Source organism: Tamandua tetradactyla, chromosome 14, assembly GCF_023851605.1.
Source record: "Tamandua tetradactyla isolate mTamTet1 chromosome 14, mTamTet1.pri, whole genome shotgun sequence".
In the NCBI taxonomy this organism is placed as follows: domain Eukaryota; kingdom Metazoa; phylum Chordata; class Mammalia; order Pilosa; family Myrmecophagidae; genus Tamandua; species Tamandua tetradactyla.
Genome location: NC_135340.1, coordinates 58,868,899 through 58,892,012, shown reverse-complemented (window position 1 = coordinate 58,892,012; position 23,114 = coordinate 58,868,899). Strand labels below are relative to the sequence as shown.

Below are 23,114 nucleotides of genomic sequence, written 5' to 3'. Positions count from 1 at the left end.
AGTTTGATTTTTTCTGCCATTCATAGCTTGGTATAATGTCTAAAACATACTAAGGCAGTGTTTTAAAATGATTTTTACTGTCGGTAGGAAGGCTTACCTATACCTACCTGTTTTCAATGACATATATCCCATATGGCAGTAAAGTTATTTATAGCTACTGCAACTGTAGTTCATGTTAAACACCCGCTCCTAAGAGACTTTTATTACTATTTTTAAGCCTTTCTGCATTATTTGGCAAACCCTTTATACAAACCTACTGCCTTGACATCTTACTTGACTTCTCAAGCCATTCAACAATTCAGTTTCATTGTTACATATTTCTTCCTTAACCCCCCAAATATTTCACATGTTCTCTACAGTCAAGGGTAACTTTGCCATATCGTCTCCTACCTTCACATTTTAATGCACAATACTGTGTAGTTTTTCCCATCTCTCTCATGCACCCTCCTCCAGAGAACTAGTTGCTTTAATAACTCCATTCTGGTTATCTGTTTACAATTTATAACATCTTTTGTCATGTTTCATTTGATTTTTGTAATTCTGAAAGCTAGATCTTAGTGTACTTGTTTTACACATAAACAAATTGAGGCCCATAGAGATCTACCTTGTCTAGTAAGTGGCAGAGTTGGGACTAGAATTCAAGTCTTGATTCTGACCTCATGGTCCTTTCATTAACTGTGCTACAAACCAACTATTCTCCTGAAGTACAGTCATTTATTTCTAAAGGCCTACTGTGACTTGCAAGCTTGTGTCTCACATTCCTTGGGAGCTTAGTTAAAATATGGTCACTAAAAATCTCATCATAGAATGGAGTGGAACCACCAGAGCACTATTTTGCAGATATCGCAGTTCAAATTACTTAACCAATTATAGCAAGTATAAATTGCTCATTTTAGCTCACCCTAGTCTGGTTTGTTCTTGCTTTCTTTACTTGACTGCTTTTCAGAACCAATCCTTTATTCAGGTTGATCTCAGGTTTCATTTCATTCTGTTCAGTTACAGAAATCAAGAATGCTTTCTATTCTAAAATAATTAGAAATAAAAACATTTAAGTAATGTTAATTAAGAGACCTAGATTTTAGTCTCAGCTCTAATTCTGTGATCTTGGGAAGACACTTTTCCAGACCCATTTTCCTACCTGTAAAATAAGAGGGACAGTTAGAAGCTGAAAAAAGCTGAAATTCCTTCTAGTGTAAAAGTTGGATTGTTATCTGAAGCGTAGTTTATACCAAAAATTTCTGCACCAAGTTTCTATAATGCTTACATTTCGTAAGAACATTTTATTGGCTAAATTGATTTTATAAACTTAAGAAAACTTTGTATTTGTATAGTTATACAAGAATGCCATGTTATAATTACTTGGGTACAATTCAATAATTTAAATAGCTGTGTAGTTTTGGGTCACAGTGAACCTCAGTTTCCTTAAATGTATCTACACTTCATCCTTATAGGTTTACCCTGAAGAAGACATCAAACAGTAATGTAAAAAAGAAAATTGTACACATGTAAACAAAAAGCACTGTAGAAATGTTGTTAGAGGTTGCATTGTTTCCAATGGCTGATAAAATACCACCAAAGAAAGTTGCTTCCATAAAAGTTTTATTTATCCTCACAACAACCCTGTGAGGTAGGGTGATCAGGGCATTTGAAGATGAGAAAACTAAATCTACATTACTTGTTCACGGCTATACTGCATAGTAAATAAGTAGAAATTAAATTGAGATTTTTAAATGTCCATGACTTTATATTGATTTATGTGGAAACAGGCAGAGAGAATATTAATTACCCCCTACCTTAATGCCAAAAGGACACTGCCTTGAAAAAATCCCATTTCAAAAGATGAAAGTAGTATTTAATTGCTTATTTCTACAAAGATTTATAAAATAAAAAAATAGTGAAATATTTTACAGTTACTATATATAATGGTCTCATTCAGGGACATGTCCTTCAACTGTGTATATGATCAGCTATTCCAAGTGCTAGAAATGCAAACTCTTAAAAAGTAGGAGAGACAAAAATGCTAATGAGCAGTAGCCTCAATCTTCTTTATTATTCCTCCATGTATCTTGAATAGGTTCTGTGAAATCTGGTCCCAGTTTAAAAAAAAAAAAAAGAAAAAATCTATACTACAAAGAGACGTCCGGTAAACTTTTATTTTGTTGCCTACTCTCAAATCACGGTCACATTATTTAAAACAGTGATTTCCTAGACCTGGCTGTCAGAAATCACCTTGAGACTTTAAAACAAAACAAAACAAACAAAAAAAAAAACAGGACTCCAGGCTCCACTCTATACCCAATGAAACATTTTTTTTTAGGGAGTAGGATTCAGTAATCTGTATTTTAAAAGCTCCTCACAGTAATTCTAATGAACAGTCCAATTTAGGAGCCACTGATGTAAAATACCAATAATAAAATCATACACCTAAACTAACTAGTGTAAAGTTGTTGCTCTCTTATCCCCTTCTTAAAAACATCTCAAAACACATATCCCCAGAACTCTTGCCTCTGGGCAAGTAAATTCAATTCAAGATACAGAGAAACATTCTATGAAGATGTATCCTAGTTAGTGAGATTTGGATTCCAATAATTCAAGTAGCATTTAAATATGAGATACTGAGTTTTGTGGTTCTTAGTTTGAAATCTCAAAATACATTTTCCTGGCAGGCTTTCAGCTCAGGGGAAGACATGAAAACTAATTACATAATCAAGTACATCAGCAGTGAAAAAATACTATACTCAAATATAGCTCATGAGAGGAATAAAGTGAATGAATGACAACCTAAGGCCTCTTGGCCCATACATTTTTGTTCCCAGTCCACTCTTCCCCTATAAGGGGAAATAAAATAAACATTCTTTTCTAGTTGCTTGGCATAGTTATTCGGTGGGTAACTATTAACTAAGTTAATTTAGATACACAAGATTAAAAGAGATAACAAATAAATACCTAGGAAGACAAATAGTAGTAAGGTCAGAAAACCTTAACTAGCTTAATGATGTAGTATATAACACCATATATTAGTACAATTAAATGAAGTTTCAGTGTCCTTTACATTTCAGCTTTATGTGATTGACATAAGAGGTGGAAGAGATCTGGTCCTTATGAAGAATTCTGTGCTCGCTGGAAAGATTTGTAGGAATAATGAAATGCTTTCTTCATTGATGAGATGAAGTCTCTGTTTTTCAGGCAAGTTGACTGAACAAAATAATGAAAAATGAACTTCTGTAAAAGGTTGAATGAAAGTAATATCTAGCTGAAAAAGTCATTGGCTAAAGATAACTTTAAAAAAATTTTCTATGTTTAACCCTTAAAAAAATAAAAAAAAACAATGTACACATTCATTTCACTGACATTTACAAGAAAATAGTTTGTTTATAGAAGTTACAATGCTTTCAACAAATCCCAAACAAATTTTGGGAAACAGATAAAGCCATCAGGTAAATAAATATACATACTAGCTAATATGAAACAATTTATAGTTACGAATCATCAACTCTCTTTTAGGACCCAAGGAGAAATATGGTGATAAAAATGTGATTAGGGCTACATTTCTTACATGGCATTAAAAAAACACAACTGATTAAAGCATCCTCTCTAACAGTTAATGATACAAATATTTAAAAGAATGTCTTAAAAGTCAGATATCACTAGAAATATCACAATTTTTTATGTACTCAGAATTGTAATGTATATATGGGTCACTTTTGCTGCATTTCGACAGGCTGTCATCCATCTCTCCTGTGTATACTACAGTCAGTTTTAAAGAGTTCATGTTTCCTGTGTGAGCTGAAGGGCTGGGCACATCTCATTTCATAAAATATACACCTCCATTTAACTAAATGGAAGTGTTTAAGATAGCATGTACCAACAGATAAAGAAGGAATAATAGGAAAATAAAACATTAAGATAGATGGAAACTGGGTATTTCTCTTTTCAAATTATTTTTAAAAATTTGTATTTTTGTAACAAAAAATTTAGAATGACTCATATCAAGTATTAAAGGAAAAAAAGTCCTCAAGAAATTTTCCTGGGCCATATAAAATTTCCCTTAGTTTTTTTCTTTACAGAAACTTATGCTTGATTCATTTATTGGTTGACTTAAAAGTACTCTCCTAGCATGGGACTGAAACAACTTTACCATTAATAAAAGATGACTAACTTAAAAGTAGGTGTCTATTACTAAAGTACCTATAGGCACCATAGTATAAATGCTTATATTTCTCTTAATTAAAAAAAAAAAAGACTTTCAGCAATTACAGTGCACACTGAAAGTTCAGATCTTGTATAGGTTTTGGATTTTGCTGTTTGCGCATAAAAAGAAAGAGAACAGGGAGAAATTAACTAGGTTCACAATTTTGAGCAAGAGCATATGTAAAGGTAATGATAATGTACATTTTATTTCAAGAAAGACAGAAGACAAACAGCATAAAGATGCCCAGATGCCCTAAAGATAAATACATTTCAAAGATTCTCATTAAAATGAATCTGTAGTATTTTTCCTGCAAGCAAAATACCTTTCTTTAAATAAAAAATCTCTGAATTTCAAATGCTTTTTCTTTTTTTTTTGCAGAAAATCTGCCATGATTATTTTTTTAATGAATAATGATTTTCCACAAAACAGGCTTGCTCTACATGCTAATTTTTTAAACAGTTCAGTGACACAAATGCTAACTACATACACAACAGATAATATAGTAAGAAAACACTCAACCTGATGAAAAGTTAAAATCTTCATTAATACACTGAAAATTGACATAACTCATGCCTTTAAAATAAAAAATACAAAAATTAAATGTTTCCTAAAAAGATTTCCTTATTTTAAGGACTCATTTGAAAATGAAGCTGCATGTAATTTGTACAATAAAGTTGTACAAGTAAACAGGTAATATACATAAAAAATTAACTGACATACTCCTCAATTATCAGTTGTCCACCTTTAATTTCCAATACTGTACTTTCTTAACAAGCATACAAAATATCAAACTTCTCTTTAGAAAAAGTGCCGTTCTTTGACATCCTTTACACAAAAACAGTCTGAGCCTGTGGCATGTTAATGCAGTTGAGAGGCAAAGCATACTAACTTTTACAAATTCTACCTTCCATAAAAAGCCTCCGGAAAAGGAGATTACACACCACTATAAAAATATCCACCTCTTACGGTAAGCTGCATTAGAGAAAACCAAGGCTTGAAGACTATTTTCATATAGCATAGAAAACCACTATGAGAGCATATTAACTGCATTGGTGGCTTGGAGTGTACTGTGCCACAGGATTATGCATAGCTACTGTTAGGTACCAAGACTGTTACACAGAGTTTTAAATTGATTGTAACTAAGAGCATAACAGAGGTACTACCAGCCCATGCAAAATAACTAAAAATACTGAGTCACTGTGCTAAATACTTCATTCCTGGAGAAAACCAAAGGCAGCAGTAACCAAATCAAGCCCATCAGGTGACCAAACTCATTCTCCTCAAAGATTGGTGAGCACAGTGAAGTCTGAGGTATACCTTTATCCATTAAATCTGTGTGCCACTGCAAGATATTACCATTTGGAATACATGCCATCACAATGGTTTAAACATCTTTTGAATATTAGTCATTCATATGTTATTTACCCAGTCTCTTGATTTTTGAAAATATTTCACCTACAGGAGAATATTACAGAAACAAAATATAAATGCATGTCTTTCTAAATGAAACTTACATGGACTAAAAGTAGAGAATATTTTTAAACAAATATACAATATGCAGGCAGACAAAGCAGGAAAACGGCCATTCAAATGTATAATAAAAAACTAAAAATGTACTATTTCCAGAAAACTATGAAGCGCCTCAACTAAAAGGAATGCATAATGAAATTCTAATCTAATACAGGTCAAAAATGTAAAAAGGTTATAAACCTTAACAGGAAAAATAAAACAACTTGTACTGGCCATTCCTGTTGAAATGAGAATCTTAAAGTAACAGAAAAGTGGCTACAAACCCACTTAGAGCACCAAACAGAGAGAAAATTAAAGTCCATTTTCATCTCTGTTATTATCATAAAATCCTGTATGAAATACAGGTCAAACTGCTGGTGGCAGAAACAGAATTCTTTATAAACTGATGTCCTGTACATAAAAAAATTTCACTGGAGTTGCACTAGTTCTAAAGACTCTTCTGTTTTAGCCTACCTACTGTATGTATTCAATCTGAGATAGATAATGTCTCTTTCTGTAACCCTTGATTATTATTGGGCACCAAAGATAAGAAAAGCAAGACGGGGTACAAAAATGCAAAATTTCAACAGTAATGGCAATGTTTTTGTCTTAGTCCAAAGGGTCCTGCATTCTTTCCCCCTTCAGTGATTTGATAAGTCTTTGTATTTAATCTGGGGGCAGCAAATCATGCAAGCGAAATCTGTCTCTGATGTGAGGTCGGACATCTTCATTCTGTGTGGAAAACAGAGAATGTTTTTAAAAGCCACATGATTTTAAAGATATAATCCTTGTAAGATAACAATCAATCTTACTTTGCAGAGAAAATATACCATTATTTTTATTTTACAACTTGTTTTGTTTGCTAAACATAAAGGCCACTACATAGACTATGCAGTTAGTCTAGAATTAAATTTAGGGTTTTAAAAACTTTCATTAAAGTTTTAATTTGGTAAGAACAGATCAGCCTTAAGAGGCCACATACAAAAGGTAAAAAAAAGGTTAAGCCACTGGAATTCTACTTTATATATTAGTCTGAAAATTGACTGATTAATGAATATGGAGGAAAAAACCTAGAACAAAGTATCAGTAGCATAAGCAATTATTCTAGACATGGGGCAGTAAAAGCAAAGTGAAAACAATTTTATGCAATTTCTAAAACAAATGGTTAGTGACTTACAGGAGAAAGCCCACTAAAATGCTAAAGTAGAAACAGTCAAGCTATGAATTTTTAAATATCAATAAGCAAAGTTTTAGTGTAATTTATAAGGTAAAAAATGCTTGTAATCTTTTCAACTTTTGCCCTAATCTCCCACGACAGGTGACTTAAAAAGTCAGTATACATAAAACAATTCAAAAGGAGATTTCTTTCAAGATAGTAGAACTAACAAAAAAACAAGAGAAAAAGATAAATGATAGTATATACTTACCAGTTCTACAAGCTTCTCCAAAAATGGAATTAATTTCAGGAGTTCATTGTCATTTTTATCCATAAACCAGCTTTCTATAGGGATTCCATTAGAAAGCTAAAATGATAAATAAGTAATTAAAACATCTTTATTTACAGTTTAGAAAAACCTAAAAAAGAAACAACATTTAAGTAAACACTGATGTTTAAGTTCCTTGGGAAAGGAACACAACTAGAGTTCCTGTCTGCCATATTTGACAACCCAATAGTGTAAAAGACAGATGTTAAAAGAATAAACTGATGACTACTTTTTTTCAGTGCAATTTCTTCTCTGTATATAAAACTAAACAAGAAAGTTCCATTAAAAACAGTTTTGCAAGAACTATTAACATAAATAAAACATTCTTTTATTCATTCAAGAAACAGTTATTATTAGTACAACTCTAGGCACCATGAATGAAGGGGTACTGCCAAACTAACAGGACAAATCAGACTGTCGGAAAGCCTATACTTTATACAAGAACCACGTCCCATTCACTTCTTTTTAAATTCCCAACAACTAGCATGGTAACTTCAAACAGTAAGAAATTAACAAAGTGACTCAATAGTATTTCAGTGTAGAGAAATCTAAATAAAATAATGTATACTGTATTTCTTTTATAGCAAACAATCTCTAAGATAAAATATCTTTGTAACATTTAGGTCAAATCTTGTGTTTGAGATGGAAGAAATCTACAGAACTAACTGAAATGATTTTATGTAGGAACCGAGAAGAAATCCTAAAAACAGTTCAAAATGCAAGCAAATAAAAGTAATAACCTAAACTGAACACATTTCAATACCATATGCATTTTATTTAAAAAAATTTTTATTACAGACATTTTGAAACAGATGTTAAGGGCCAGTCTGTGTATCTTAACCCACTCACCACCACCCCCCATTCTGCACTGATTTATTTTGAAGGAAATCCCAAACATATCATGGTGAACATATTTATAATATATCTTGCAAAGTTGAATCATATCTAGTTGTAGATATATTTCAAAGAAACATTGACAAAGGGTACAAATATATAGACAAAATGGTCTGTTTAAGAAAATATTTCAAAATGTAAAACCAAACAGACCCAAACAGCATGGTTAAGCTATTTATAATTCTCAAACATGTTTATAATTAAATTACTGATCAACTAACAGATTAGAATGCTACTGAATGAAGTATACCATTATCATTCCTTTTTATTCAGATTTAAGGAATTCCTTAGATTTTTCTTCATTTATGTTGCACTTTACATAAAAGTCAACTTCCTACAAGGAATATACCAGTTTGGCATTTCTAATGAATACTTTAATAGTTCTTTAATTCTAAAGACAACACTGAACAGAGAAATTCTACCAATGAAAATTATGTTCTCCCATCATACTCAGTTTGGTAGCATTTATCCTCATTGTATTTTCTTCTGAGTTTATTTAGCAACCCTCTTCCTACCTGATATGCAAAGGCTTGTGGTGAGTTATCAATTATTATAGTTTTTGAAAGATCTCTTCCAAGGATATTTAAGTCTTTTATATAGTTTCCTTGTACACAAACACAATGTTCACGGAAAAGCCGGTGCCTAAACATAAAAATAAAAACAAATTAACTAAAAAAAAAAAAAAAAAAAAAAGAGAGAGAGAGAAAAGAAAAAAAAAAGAAAAAAAATCTCTGAAAACTACAGTACATACTGAAACATACACACATACACACACACCACAGGCTTTATAGGTTAAGACTTACTTTCTCTCACTAAGGAAATTCAAAGACAAATATGGACCTAAGCTTTGGGCTACACTTTTACTAAAAATTCTCACCAATTTTTTAAACCTTACAACCAAATGTTACCATACCTTTAAGAACTTCAGTTTATACCAAAATGTTATATTAAATTATAAAGAGGAATTAAAAACTCTGTAAATTATTTGTGTAATTTATTTACCCAGGAAAGCTCAGCTCAGATGCAGCATCTAGTTGTCAGCGAGGTCCTGCTTTTTAACCAATTTTCCAGATGGATGACTGAGGCACAAGGAGGTCAAGTGACTTGCCCAAGGTCACACAGTAAGTCAGTGGTTAGCCCCGAATTGGAACCCAGGATCCTCCCGGTTCCTAGTCCTTTGCTCTAACCGTAGACTATACAGCCTCCCTATCCCTGTACATGCCAGAATAGAAAATATAAAAAGGATTGTTTCTGTGTTGGTATTTAAATAATTTTTTTTTTTAATTTCCCTTATGGTTTTTGAGAAAAAGTGCTGAGGCCAAAATAGTCCATCATCTCAACTTTTCCCTAGTATCCTTATTTATTTTAATTTTGTGTGTGTATGTGTGTGTGTGTGTATACAGATTTGAAAAAAGCAGGAACTGAGTGAAATGATGAATTCAGAGTCAAGTACTATTAAATGTAAACCGATATTTCATCAATGTCATATAGAAAAATGCTATTTTAAAAAGCTATTAAAAGCTTTACAATAGATATGTTTATTATTATAGATTATATAATTTCCTTTTATTTAATGACTTATACAGTTAGACATATTGATATTTTTTACCTTGAAATACTCCATTCTATATATTATAACAACTGGTAGTTTAGCTTCATTGTATCTTAACCCCATTAAGCATTTTTTCAGGCACTAGGATCTACCTGTATTTTTTCTTATATAAAGAGCATTCTTTATCCTCAAAATTTGCCATAGCTCTACAAAAAAACCCCTAATCTTAAAAAAATAAAAATAGTGACAGGTGTTATGGCAAAGAAGAAGAATTTTATCAAGAAATAAAAAGTAGCATAAGCAGATATCCTTCTCCTTATTTTAACTATAAGGAATGCTTTTACGTAGTCTTCTGCTTCTAGGAGGTTTAAAGACGATCTCATTTTGAAAAAAATAAGACAAGACTAAATAATTGAAGTTCTGTTGGGGCCTAAATAACCTCCCATACTTTTTTTTATATAAACATTTAGAGATGAGAAAATTGGGGAGACAAGTACAGCATCTACACATAAGTCACAGTTGATACCTCTTCCCCAATAATAGCAAACTCATTGAAATAGGAGCCAAGTTAATGTATGTGGATACTATGATTATTTTCATTAAATTATATGAAAAACCCTCTAGTTATTCAGAAATTTGAGAATCAATAGCATGCTTTTACAATTTTAGTAATAAAGTACTTGTCAGTCACTTAGTAGCAGATTTCTATGTCAAAAAATTTGTATTTGGACTCAGTGGATTCAGAGATCACAGGAATTTGGGGGAGAGTCTGCCTTGTCTCCAACATGGATAATTCCCTAGAGCATTCTAACAAATTTAATCCACTGTTCAATAAGTTTTTCAAATTACAGCAAGATAAAACAAATTTAAATCCCAAATGTATAGACTTCATAAGAATTGTTTAAAAGAGGAGCACTAAATTTATGAGAGACATTAAAATATGATAAAAATATGACAAATATGACTTTGTCTCCTGGTAAAACCAAAGTTCTAAGAGGGAAGAACTTTGTATTGCTCACGACTGTTTCCTGGAATATTGGAGGTTCTGAATAGAAATCTTCAGAAAGGAGAAAGAATGAAATCATCAAAGCAAAGTCATTTGCATAAGTTTATTAAAGTTAGGTGAAAACGGTGTAAATTGCAATACATAATTATAAATAGAAAAAAATTTCTCATGTGTCTGCAGCTTATATAGATGATACAATGGAAACTAAGTACAAGGACAAATTTTGATCATTTAGATAAAAATTTAAAAAGATACCGCAATTCTATTTAGAAGGGAAAACCTTCTTAAAGTGGACATTAGGAAAAGCTTTTCAGTGTAGCAATCATTCAATAATAAAGGTACTTTTAACAGTAAAAAGTTTAGGATATCCCACTAAGATGGGAGAAAATATTCAAGAAAATTAATAACTATTAAAGCTTTTATGTGCCTCTTGGGGCATCTCTCTCAGCTCTGATCAAAACCTTAAAGATCATTCTTACATCTTTAAGGATTCAGCAAGGTTGCTACAGCAATGTTAACTTCTCATTTCAATTAACAGAAATTAATGGAACGAACATAGAAACTTTTAGAACCATAAAAGGCACTCCCACCTAACCAGGAACACACTGCATCAGCTGGCTCAGGGCATACTCAGGATAACCTGAGTGACTAAACCAATTTTAATTTCTAATTACTATTCAGGTAACATTTACTTTCCATAAAGGACAAATTTGCTCTTGAAAAAAGCAAGAGTTCAAAATGATCCTTTCTGTTAAAATTAACTTTATTTCTCAACAGCCATTAAAAAAGTGATGTGACATGCATTGTCTCAGAGACATAATGGGGTGAAAACATCATGCACACAAATGAAAAATTCCACATACCCCAGTCTCCCCCAACCCCAAAAGAAATGAAGGATACCAATGTCACAGTGAATAAATATATTTGATTTTTGAATTCTTTAAAAAACATCTGTCTGGAGTTATGTTATTAAGAATCTCTTAAAGAGTTTGGGGGCTTAAAAAATGCATTTATTTTCACCATTTAGTACAACAAATCTGTGTATGAAGCCAGTCTAAAATGGCCATTAAAATTAAATAGAATCGTAATCATTTCACAGATCACTGTGACAGACATTTCTACTATTTCTTAATTAAATTTACCTGACCAGTTGCTTTTTAGGGTCTAGTATGTTCAGTAACTTGTCTGCATACACTTTCTTAGAAGCAGTAAAAAGAATGATCTGCAAATTCAGGGGAAAAGAAGTAATCATTATACATGATCTAAATATGGGCACTCTATTGAATAAAATAAAAATGTATTTGTAATTAGCTTAAGCTTTTTACCTCATACATCTGAGACATTCGTTCCAGGAATTCTCTGAAGAATGGTCTTAATCTCACATAAACCTGAAGAAATACAAAGATAGGTTTCAACAAATAAATATAAAAATAGAAATCAGTCATAAGATATGGTGGGCTCTAACTTGGATATATAATTAAGAAGTTCATATTTTAATGTAATAGAAAAGTTTACTAAATGATCTCTCAAATGAAACATTTTATATATATCACTTAGAACAATCTTTTAGTAAAGTAATAATCACTGGGATCATTTACTTTTAATAGTTAAAAAGCAATGTACAATACAACTGTACTTCATTGGAATGTAATTTTAATATACATTTATCTAAAAATGGAAGGTTTCCCTCTGAGATTTTGATCCACCAATCAGCTCCATCTTCCAGCCAGGTAGCATCCATCCAATTATTAGGCAGGCTGTGTGTCCATCTCTAGCTGACCTGTCTCAATGACCTTCCTCAATAATTACTCAGAATTTCTTCTTAACAATCACCAGCTAAAAATACTTTTACTTTAAATTACCATTAAACTAAATTATGTTCAAGGAGGAAATGTCTGATTTGGTGGGTTTAAATAACTGGACATTTTCAGAAATCAATCTCTCTCTTATTACATCTGCTAATTCAGATGCAGCATCTAAATTAGCATTATTCAGCCACTTGAGACTACAAGTACATCAAACACACCAATTCTCAAAGCCTACTTAATATCAGAAAAGACTATAGTACCAAAAGAGCTGCCTTACATACTTTATTTTCGGATTTTTGTGGCTGTCTTCTTGGCCACAATTATTGTAGCTCTTGTAATATACTCCAATATTAAAATGGCACAGAAATATAAGCCATGAGCAACCACTAAACTGATTTAAAGAGATTCAGACTCCTCTGAAATGAATTCACTTTGTGACATAATTTTATAAAAAAAAATGTTTAATTCCACTCAAAGTGATTATTAACTTCAAATACCATAAACAACAAATGTTTATGAAGCCAAACAGTATATGGGGGACTGGACTATTTACTTGATACACATTTAAAAAAGAAACAAGCCTAGTGGCAACAAATTCTTATCTCGGCTTTCTGGAGTTTAATTCTGGCATCTATAATACATCCACACAAAAATGCCCTCATGTCAAAAATCCAGTTCGGGGACTGTTTTAAGGGAAAACAGGAAAAGAATGCAAAGAATACTTGGAGGCAGGGGCTATGTTTTACCAATCTTTGTAATTTCCAAACCCAAAACGCATAAGGCAATGCCAAATATATAGTAGGTATCTGATAAAAAGCTATTGAGTATAGGAAAAAGAATTGCCTGAAGTTAGACATAGTCTAAAAAATTCATTTTGTTCTTCTCCCTCCCTACAAAAAATCTAGTGGAGGATAAAAAAGTATCCTGAATACAAACACCAAACTCCCATTTTACAAATGGAGGCAACCTACATGAATACAAAGTACAACTATTGAATTTCCCTAAGAAATTCCAATTATTGTTATGTTAATATCACTGTCCCCAACTCCATAGTTTACTTGTTTTAATCCTATTAGTCAGGCAGTCTACCTTAATTTTTGATTAATCAAAAACAAAAGTAATCCACATACTCCTCCTCCCAGAAGAAAAAAAAAAAATCAAATGCTAAGTAGCTAGTTGCTATTTGGGATGAGCTATTAAAAAATTTCACTACAGTTTATTATGACTTTAACTTTTCTCTTTATTGGGCAATGACAAGAAGTATGGAAAAAAACAAAGAATTTAATTATAGCATTGCTGATTATAATGAAAAACTAGAATCAACCTAAATGGATTGTACCATAATAAATTATGGCATAGGAAATAATGTGGAAGAACAATGAAAAAGGAAAGGTATTCATTATACACTGAATGAATAAATCAGACCATAAGACTTCAACCCCATTTTTATGTTTAAAAAAAACTAGTTTGGCTAAGTGTATGCACAGAAAAACAGCTGGATATAGACATACTTAATAATCTTTTCTTGACACTGCTTTAGTTATTCTAAATAATCTTAACATTTTCATCCTGGAACATTTTATATAGTTTAAACTGGCTTTGGTTGAAAACCACAAACTTTATTTGCTTAGTAAGTCAAATAATGATAGAATTTAAATATATTACTATTTTACTGCCAAAATATTTTTTTAACAACTATGGGTCTTTTCAAAATACATTTGTGAAAGTTTAGAAAAATCTATCAATTCTGCCAATACTTTTTCTCAATTACCTCATCTCAAGAGGAATGATAAACTATCAGAACCTTTTGATTGCTGCTAAGAAGATAATCACTTATTTGCATTTAATAACCGAAAAAAAAAAGATAACCTTTGCTTTGCCTTTGTATGTTTTCAGTATCCCTGCAAACTAAAGTAAGCAGGGTCTCTGAATTGTGATTTGCTTCCTTTGAACACTAGCACATTTCCATTATAGAGGAATAGTTTTCAGGTTTTAAAAAATTATTTAAATTAAGCAGTATTTATCAAGCATCTTCATAATAAATGGAACACAGTTCAAAGGTAACATTTTCTAACTTCTTAAAGCAGTAACTTCCAGGTTGGGTCAAAACTATAACTTCATTATGCATTCTACTATTTCATTCACTGTGACATCTGGAGCCTTCATTTCTTTTGAAGTAGCACTGAAGGTAGAGAAACACTGCTGGAGTGTTTCCTTACCATAAAAAGAGAATAAAAAGTTCCCATGCTCAGAACAGATTTACCATTTGATTTAGGAAAGGAAACAGGAAGATGTTTCAGGATTGAAAAAGGCAGAGGCTGTGGTTAGTGAATAAAAATAGAATATAGATAAGCACAAAGTAAAAATGACCAGGGATAGGGTTTGGGTTGGTATATTTCGCAAAGACAAAATGTGAGAAAGAGAAGTAGAGATAGTAATATAAGACCAGCAGGGTCTAAGTCATTTTGATGTATATAAGGTTGCTGTGAACACAAATACATAAAAGTCAAGAAGCACTAAGTATTGTCCAGGGGGAATAAATTAAGAACACCTGGAAGTTAAGTATAATATGACATTTTAATTTTTGAGACTATAATTACTTATTGTGTTAGGTCACAGAGATACACAAATATATAAATGCATATATAGAAATGCCTCTAAATGCTTCAAAATCTATTCTATAGACACCACTGATTCCATTTTTCCTCTCCGAACTTTATTCTCACACAAAGCTTCCAACTTTACTCTCACACAGATTCCTATCCTGAGAGACCTAAACTATTTTCTATATCTTTTTAATCCATGCCTTTCTTAGTATTTCACCAACCTATCCTTCAAACTTGGCAACTGTATAGTTTCACAAATGTAAGATTAAACCAAAAGCTTTAAGTCAACTGGAATACATATGTGCCTCCACATTATTCTATCTTTGCTACAGATTAATCTTCCTTCAATAAAACAAATATTTTGAAAAAATAAGCCAAAAGTTTAAAAATTAATACCTACGATAATAAGAAACAATTACTCCATCAAAATACTATACCCATACACATACCTTAAATAAGGTTGACAACTACTTGAAGTTAGGGATTCATGAATATGTTCATTATGTAAAATCTTTAATAAAATCTACTGGAATAGTATTTGCTAGTGATAAAAGAACTAACCTTCTGTAATCTGTTGTGGGCTGAGATTTTACCAGATTTATATTTTATATAGAATATATAATAGAAACTTAACACTTACATTAACCACACTTGATACAAACAATTCCTGACAATCAGCCTGATATAATGAGAATTTTTCTATAATTGCATATAGTCCTAATATGCTATAAATGATTAACAGAACTAGACTTAATAAGAGTAGTCATTAAAATAGCAAAAAATTGATCATAAATGTTGTTAAAATCTTTCTGAATTCAAATTCATGTCTAATTATGCAATCTTAAAATTATACACTCAGTAATTTCTATTAGCTTACTGAACCTCAATCTACTATCCATAGATAACATTAACAGCATGACAAAACAAAACAAAAATCAGAACTAAACAAAAACTATCAAAGACAGTTTCAACTTATGGACAAATGGCTAAGAAAAACAAATTCTTACATGTGAATTTTTTAATGGGAAATATTTCTAAAATGATTTTTAAGTTCAGACAATATGGTCCTAACATATTCTAAGACAAGCATCCTTAACAATTTCCCACGATATTCTCTGAACTCATTGCTACATTGCTTTAGGCAAAAAAAGGTAATCTCAGTAAGGTTCAGCCACTTTTAAGAGTATGGTATATATGCTTTTTTTAAACAAAAAGATGAATGGTGAACGCTATTTCTTACTTAATTATCAGTAAGACACTAACAACACTGAGGAATGGAAGAATGAGACACTACAATTATCTGAAAAATCTTATCGTTAGTGGACACCACAGTTGTGCAAGTGGCTCTGCAAAGTAGTTAATCCTTCTGTGTACCCATTTCCTCATCTATGTGATGGGGAAAACAACAATACCTACCTCATAGGGTTGTTATGAGGATTAAATAAGTTAATACATGCAAAAGCACCTAAAACAGTGCCTAGTACACTCAAAGTGCCAATTATTATTATTATTATTATTATTATTCAGCACATTTAAAAGTAATCAGTCCTAAGGAAAATAACTGGAATGAGTATGATTCCATGGGTAGAACTGGGCAACCTCAACTCCAAAGAGAAAGCCTTAAGGCTACAATCTATACCTTTGGAAGAGGAAAAACAAATATCAAACTGTGTCAACTTATAAATAGCTTAATTATTTAACCTAGTTTACTTTTTTTTTTTTAGCTCAATAACAGTACAGAAGACAAAACCTGAACCTTCTCTTTGAGAAGAGGGTTGCTCAGGTAGGTCCTATGGAGGCCTAAACTTCATAATCCAGTGGGTGATTTTACAGCCATCCTTTGCTTCACATAGTTCCAATAAGAGGTAGATGGCAGGTGGGGGTGGTATTTGTAGGTGGATGAATCTGAGGATGAATAGGTGAATACTAAAACATCAGAACCAATAAAAATAAAAACAAAATAAAACAACAATTCCCAAACTAAAAACTTCTGTAAAACCTTACCCTGTATTAAAGAGAAATTAATTTGAAAAAAATCTTTAATTCTAAGTGGGATAAATTGCAGCTTAATGTATTCATAGATGAATTAAAAGTTAGCAATGATGCATAATTTTCATCAAGTAAAACCTGCCCATTGTAGCACAACAAAAATGTTGGCTTTAAAAACAATTAGAAACTTCAAAGTGAATGAAACCACATCAAAAATTTAATATATGCTTAGTTATCAATTGTAAGCTCTCCAAAATCTGCAGATTATTTTCAGCTACTAAACATGAACTTGCTATGTATATTTTTAAATGAATTACTCGCAATTTGAAAAGATACATTTTAGACAAAGATTTCCCCATGAAATACATTCTTATTTTTGAGAAGCAGTTAACTACAAGTTTCATCTTTAACTTAAAAATTAATGAGTAATTATGAGAAAATTGACTATACTTACTAATGATGACCATATTAATAAGGATGGGAAAGAAATATTGTTTCGACCAGCTAAAATATTACTTCTTTCCTTAATACTTAAGTGTCCAACCCCCAAATGTTTAAGGCACAAACACCATACTACTTTTGTACAGCAAAAAGTCAACAACAAAAAATGCCTCTTGGTTAATATCAATTTAAGTAAGAGCTTGAAAGAAGGAAAACCTTGATTAGGTATTTACTACAAAACTCTTTATCTACTTTTTTCTTCATGAAGCAGAAAAAATGCTGACCTTCCTAGAAAAGAACACAGAATAGAGAAGCCAATGACTATCTATTTCTCTTAGGTATAGAGTGTTTGAGATGCTTATGAAAATTATTCTAAGCTATTCAAGATACTCAAGAAGAAACAAACTATAATAAAATAATGAGCTTTTTGCTAACCATGGTTTCCCACCCACCTTACCCTCCCACCCCCAACTTTTCACACAAAAGCAACCTCTATTAATAAAACAAAGCATCCTTTAGCAGGCAGCTCCCTACAGGATCCTATCTCTCCTTGAGTGCTTACCACAATCTGATTTCTGGACAGCTGACCCAAAGTTTGTTGATTTTACTGATCTTCAGAAAGCCACTGACTGGCTAAAGTCTTAATGGTGAACAGAGTAAAAAATCAGATGCCCCTGCCATACTTTACAGAATGAGAAGTTGGACAACACAGTTACGTTTGGCTGCACTGTGGTGAAACACATGAGGCATCTTCTTTTTGTCTTCAATCAGCCACGTTTGGGCTGAGTAGCTCTATTACATCTTCAAAAAACTGAGCTCCAGTTCTTGATGGAGACAGAGGAAGGTCATTGAGGAGATGGTTCAGCGCAAGAGCTAAGTGAAAAATCTGTCTTTTGATTCAGTCCTGCTTGTGGATAGAAGTCATCTTCTGGATGGAAGAGGGAGTGAGATGACCTAGAGTCTTGAATTGGTGGATCTGCAGGAACAGAAACTAAATACAGTGGAGACCTCTTAACTGAGTAACACTACGAGATGGATTTCCTGACAATGTGTCAATATAAGCTAATTATAAAGATTAAACATGTGCTTTGGAAGCAACCATGCACCTGTTTTTCCATATATCAAATGCATTTGTACCACTCTAGAATAAATGCGTTTCTCAGTGACTAATTATAAAGCAATTTATGGGGAAAAAAAAGATACCAAATTAAGGCAAAAAAAGGACCCACTCAAACAAAAACCTATATGCTTTTCTTTTGCGAGTGTCATGCTTTCACTTAAAAATATTATATCTATTCCGTATAATGTATGTAATAATCTGTATTAAACTTTAATTTGAGATAGATCTTTTGAGGTCTTTTATCCCCCAGAAATGGGATTCAAATGCACTCAAACTTCATATAGGCTTAGATAATCTATCTGCTTGTAAATTCTAGGATTTAAATTAACAAGTTTGTTTCTACTTATCACTCAAAAGTAGAGTATTATTATATATCATGAAGTCAGTCAGGCAATCTTTAAATGTGAGTAATGGCTGTCACAAATTTCCCTCAAACTGTGAGAGAACTAAAAAAGCACACAATCTTTTGGGTCAATTTTCTCTACATATTAATAAGAATTTTGGCTAACAGTTGATTACTTCCTCTTAGAATCTGAATATGTAAGTTTACTGTATATACTCTCATAATTATTAGACCAGGGGTCAGCAAACTAGGTATGGCCTGTGGGGCAAATTCAGCCTGTTACTTATTTTTCTAAGTAAAGTTAAGCCATGGTTATTCATTTACATATAGTCTATGGTTATTTTCATGCTACAATGGCAGGATTAAATAGCTGTGACACCGACCACATGGCCCACAAAACCTACAATAATTACTGTCTGGCCCTTTACAGAAAAAGTTCACCAACCCCTGATATAGACAATTATTAAAACATATATGACAATTTTAACTTGTTTTGAAGTGAAAAAAAAGAAATAACATGTAGAACTAAAGTTCCATAAATGTCAACCACAACTAACTTACCATAAAAAGAAAAAACAAAGTAAAACAAGTTCCAAGAGTACACCTTATAAGGCTTTGAGTCAGATGAAGAATTTGATCCTATCTTAACATTACCATTTTATTTTTGACATATTCAAGAGTATATACAGTATTTTAGAGGTTTCTGTCTTTAAGTGGGCCACATTATATTGTAGTGGTTAAATATTTAAGTTACATCTTACCTAATAATGTGGTTTCTCCAAAATCTCTTAGATCATCTCAGACCCTTGTGTATATTTCTTCTTTGCCAGTAGATGGAGACAACACCACTGAAAGTTTAAAAGACATCATTCCCTGTTTAAAGGGAGCTTGCTGGTCTGAAAACTGGGGGGGACCCTAACCCAAAGATTTCTTCAAAGTTATTTTTTAAAAAGCAGACAGAATGGCTATGCCAACATCAGAAATCCAAGGAAATGTACCCAATATTGACTATGAACAGCCTCAAAAATTTACTACAGGGAAACTAAACTCTGCCTATAATGTAGTAACTAAATCATAATATTAAAATGCAATAATTTCTATAGCTTAAAAGATTCAAACTTTCTGTTTATTGCTCCTGATTCAGGCTAGATAATTTATTTTTCAGTTTCAGGAAGTATAACTCATAATATATAAGGGAAAAAGTCCTCTGAATTCCAGAGGCAGATGCAGTACAAATATGGTTTTTACACATATTAGTCATACGCACTGCTAGAAGCCTTCTGTTCAAAATAGCATAACTACCCAGATCCACATGAAATATTATGAATTTTATAAAGGAGAGAGTTAGAAAAGGAGGAAAGAATAAGGAAAAATTCAATTTTATGGTCATGCTAAAAAGAAATGTTCAGGAAGGGGAAGATTCATCTAGTTTCAAAGTGTCTTATTTCACTATTAATTACTTAACAGACCAAATACCATCTGGAAGAAATAAGTGTCAAATCTTGGAGCTTAAGAAGTCAACTCAAGAGCATTATTTACCTATATTTTTCAAACACTTTCCCCTCCAAAATCAAAGCCCTAAACCACTGTTTTTTGAGTGCAATTTTAAACAAAAATCAAGGTCACCAAATTAAAAAGAACTAAGATATTGCCATATTATTTATATTTGCCACAAAACTCCTTTCCTTGAAATGTACCAAACAAGAACAACCTATTTAGCAACTCTGTAATTCTCTAATGGAGAAAATATTTTATTATGAAAACGGTTTACCTTATACCAAATAATCTCCAGTTAAAAAGAAATACAAAAATATTTTGCTCTCACTCTGATTATCTATCAGGACTCAAAGTAGTTTACATTTAATAAAAAGGAAGTGAATATAGTATTCAGGTATTACCATACCTAAATACCTATCTAGATTAAACCAGAACTGACAATAATAGTTAAAGTAAGTCCTGTTGTGACTCATTACAAGATAAAGTACATAAGAACCACAAACGTCTATTCAGCGCTGAAATTTTGTAATTCCTGTCAGATACAACTATCATCTGCCAAGAAAACCATGACCATATTCCAACTGACTATTAACAGTACATAAACAACTGTAAAACCTTTTCATGATCCACATGTAAACTGGTGGCTTTAGTTAGTTAATCCTTGGGCCGGTGTCCTCTTGACAAACAACAAACTTTTTGACCCTTTCTTGTTTCCTCAACAACTGGTATATATGAAGGGAAAGCTAATTATATAACAACCACAAATGCAGAAAGGCACTTTGTAGTTTTCAAAGTGTGTTCACTTAATTCAAATCTTTTGATAGGAAAACTTTAAACAAAATAAAAACTATGGCCAAATAATGTAATACACAGACACTGTTAATGTTATTTATATTTTGCACTGTTATCTGTCTGTCAACCCAGATGAGAAAGAGATGCTTATACACAAATCCTTTACATAGAACAATTAATAGAAGAGTATCCTGGAATTCTATGATTAATATAAATCTAGCAAACTGAGACCATGTGACTACTAGAGGGAAAAAAAGTGACCAACAAGGAATGAGTTTCTTTATATTAATTGGATTTTTGAAAAAAGCCCCAGGTATTAACCTGGCAAGTTTCTCTCCAAAATCTATGTCAGTGTTCCTGCCTCCACCTGCTGGCAAACAGATTATGAAACTAGCAGAGATCACTGGAGTTTAAAATTAGCATTTTTTGTAACAAATTAATGTTTTTTTTTAATGTAATTATTTAGCATGATGCTACTCTGTTAGTTAATAAGGCATTAAAATATTGATAAAGTCTATTAGGTATATACAGAAAAACATGTTTAACTTCATGAAAAAAACTACAAAAGATTTCTTTTCTCAAACTGTGTCTAACAAGTTAAAAATCTTTTTTTTAATTACCTGATAAATGACATCTTGGAAAAGGACTGGAAAAGTAAGTGCTGCATCTTCTAGCTCATTGAGACTACAGTGCACTAGTGTCTCATCCTTAAAATAAAAGCACATATTGAATGAACCAAGATATTAAAATAAATTTCAAATGACAATTTTATGTATTCATGATCACCAAAAACATTTACTACACAACCCATTCATATGTGGAATTTTACATTTATAATCCACTATGGCACATGGTATATAGCATTTGGAGTAGAATTATCTAAGTCACTGGTTCTCAAGGGGATAGGCCAGAGCTTCAGCATCATCTGGGAACCAGTTAGAAAAGCAGATTCTCTAGTTTCACTCTTGATTCAGAAACTGCATGGAGGTGGGAGATGGGTGGAGTGGAGCTATCTATGTTTTAATAAGCCCTTCATATGATAGTGATGCATGCTCAAGTTTGAGAACAACTGCTCAAAATTGTAGTTGCCAACTTTCCATTAAGAAAACCACAAGGATACTACTATTTTTACAACATGTAAATGCAAGTTTAGAATCCAATTATTTATACATATATTCTATTCATATAGAGGATATTCATATCCTCAAACCTTTTACAAAGAATCTTATTTTAGGAAATAATGTTTTACTTTCTCATAAATACATTTCATAAAGATATAAACAATGCTTAATTACATTAATAATCAATGAAGATTTATCTTTGATTACTAAATCCTGTTTTCTTGTTAAGAAGATAAAAGTAAGGATCATTCAATCTAATATATGTGGTAAGTATTTAGATTTCTCAAATCCTGGATGATAAAAAGAGAGCTTTCATTTATAGTATGACAGCTAGTAACTTTATATTATTTTAAAAATAAAGTTGCTAATAACTAGCCGTCAAAATTTTACCCCTCCAAAATTTTCATGAGTTTAAGATCAATTAAAATTAAACACACAGATGTTCATACCTTGTGATTCCACATCTTATTAGTGTTTCTTTTAACCTAAAGTTAAACTCAAGGGAGGCAATGAGCAAAGTAAACTCTAGATATGCCTCATTTTTTCTTTTTTTTTTTGAATGCTGTCTGGCGGCGTCACATTTCATTATTTTTCCATGTGAGTATCCCGTTATTGCAGCACCATTTGTTGAATTTTGTTTGTTTTGCTTGTTTGTTCGTTTTCAAACTCAGCCTCATTTTCTTTTAACAGGAGACTACACATTTCATCGTATTCTCTTAGCATCTGAAGAAAAGGTATTTTTTTTTTGTACCTAATCCTA

At 31.8% G+C, this 23,114-nt stretch overlaps 1 protein-coding gene and 1 long non-coding RNA gene across 10 annotated transcripts in view; one reads left to right on the top strand and one right to left on the bottom strand.

Annotated features, from left to right (window-relative positions):
- The window catches only part of LOC143656045 (uncharacterized), a 56,309-nt gene that overhangs the window by 7,438 nt on the left and 25,757 nt on the right, over positions 1 to 23,114 (top strand). For 4 of the 5 annotated variants that reach the window (XR_013162373.1, XR_013162374.1, XR_013162376.1 and 1 more), the window contains exons 2-4: positions 3,060 to 9,200; positions 16,776 to 16,834; positions 23,045 to 23,088. This is a non-coding gene — a long non-coding RNA (uncharacterized LOC143656045). Of the gene's footprint in view, positions 1 to 3,059; positions 9,201 to 16,775; positions 16,835 to 18,171; positions 20,651 to 23,044; positions 23,089 to 23,114 lie in introns of those variants that run through there. The other variant, XR_013162377.1, reaches the window with a different exon arrangement.
- CTDSPL2 (CTD small phosphatase like 2) overlaps positions 4,373 to 23,114 on the bottom strand; it is a 93,587-nt gene continuing 74,845 nt past the window's right edge. For all 5 annotated transcript variants that reach the window (XM_077127742.1, XM_077127740.1, XM_077127738.1 and 2 more), the window contains 6 exons: positions 21,854 to 21,940; positions 11,963 to 12,025; positions 11,780 to 11,859; positions 8,595 to 8,721; positions 7,129 to 7,224; positions 4,373 to 6,433 (listed from right to left, as the gene is read on the bottom strand). In XM_077127742.1, coding sequence (XP_076983857.1) covers positions 6,368 to 6,433; positions 7,129 to 7,224; positions 8,595 to 8,721; positions 11,780 to 11,859; positions 11,963 to 12,025; positions 21,854 to 21,940 — 519 coding nt within the window. In that variant the 3' untranslated portion in view covers positions 4,373 to 6,367. The remainder of the gene's footprint in view (positions 6,434 to 7,128; positions 7,225 to 8,594; positions 8,722 to 11,779; positions 11,860 to 11,962; positions 12,026 to 21,853; positions 21,941 to 23,114) is intronic.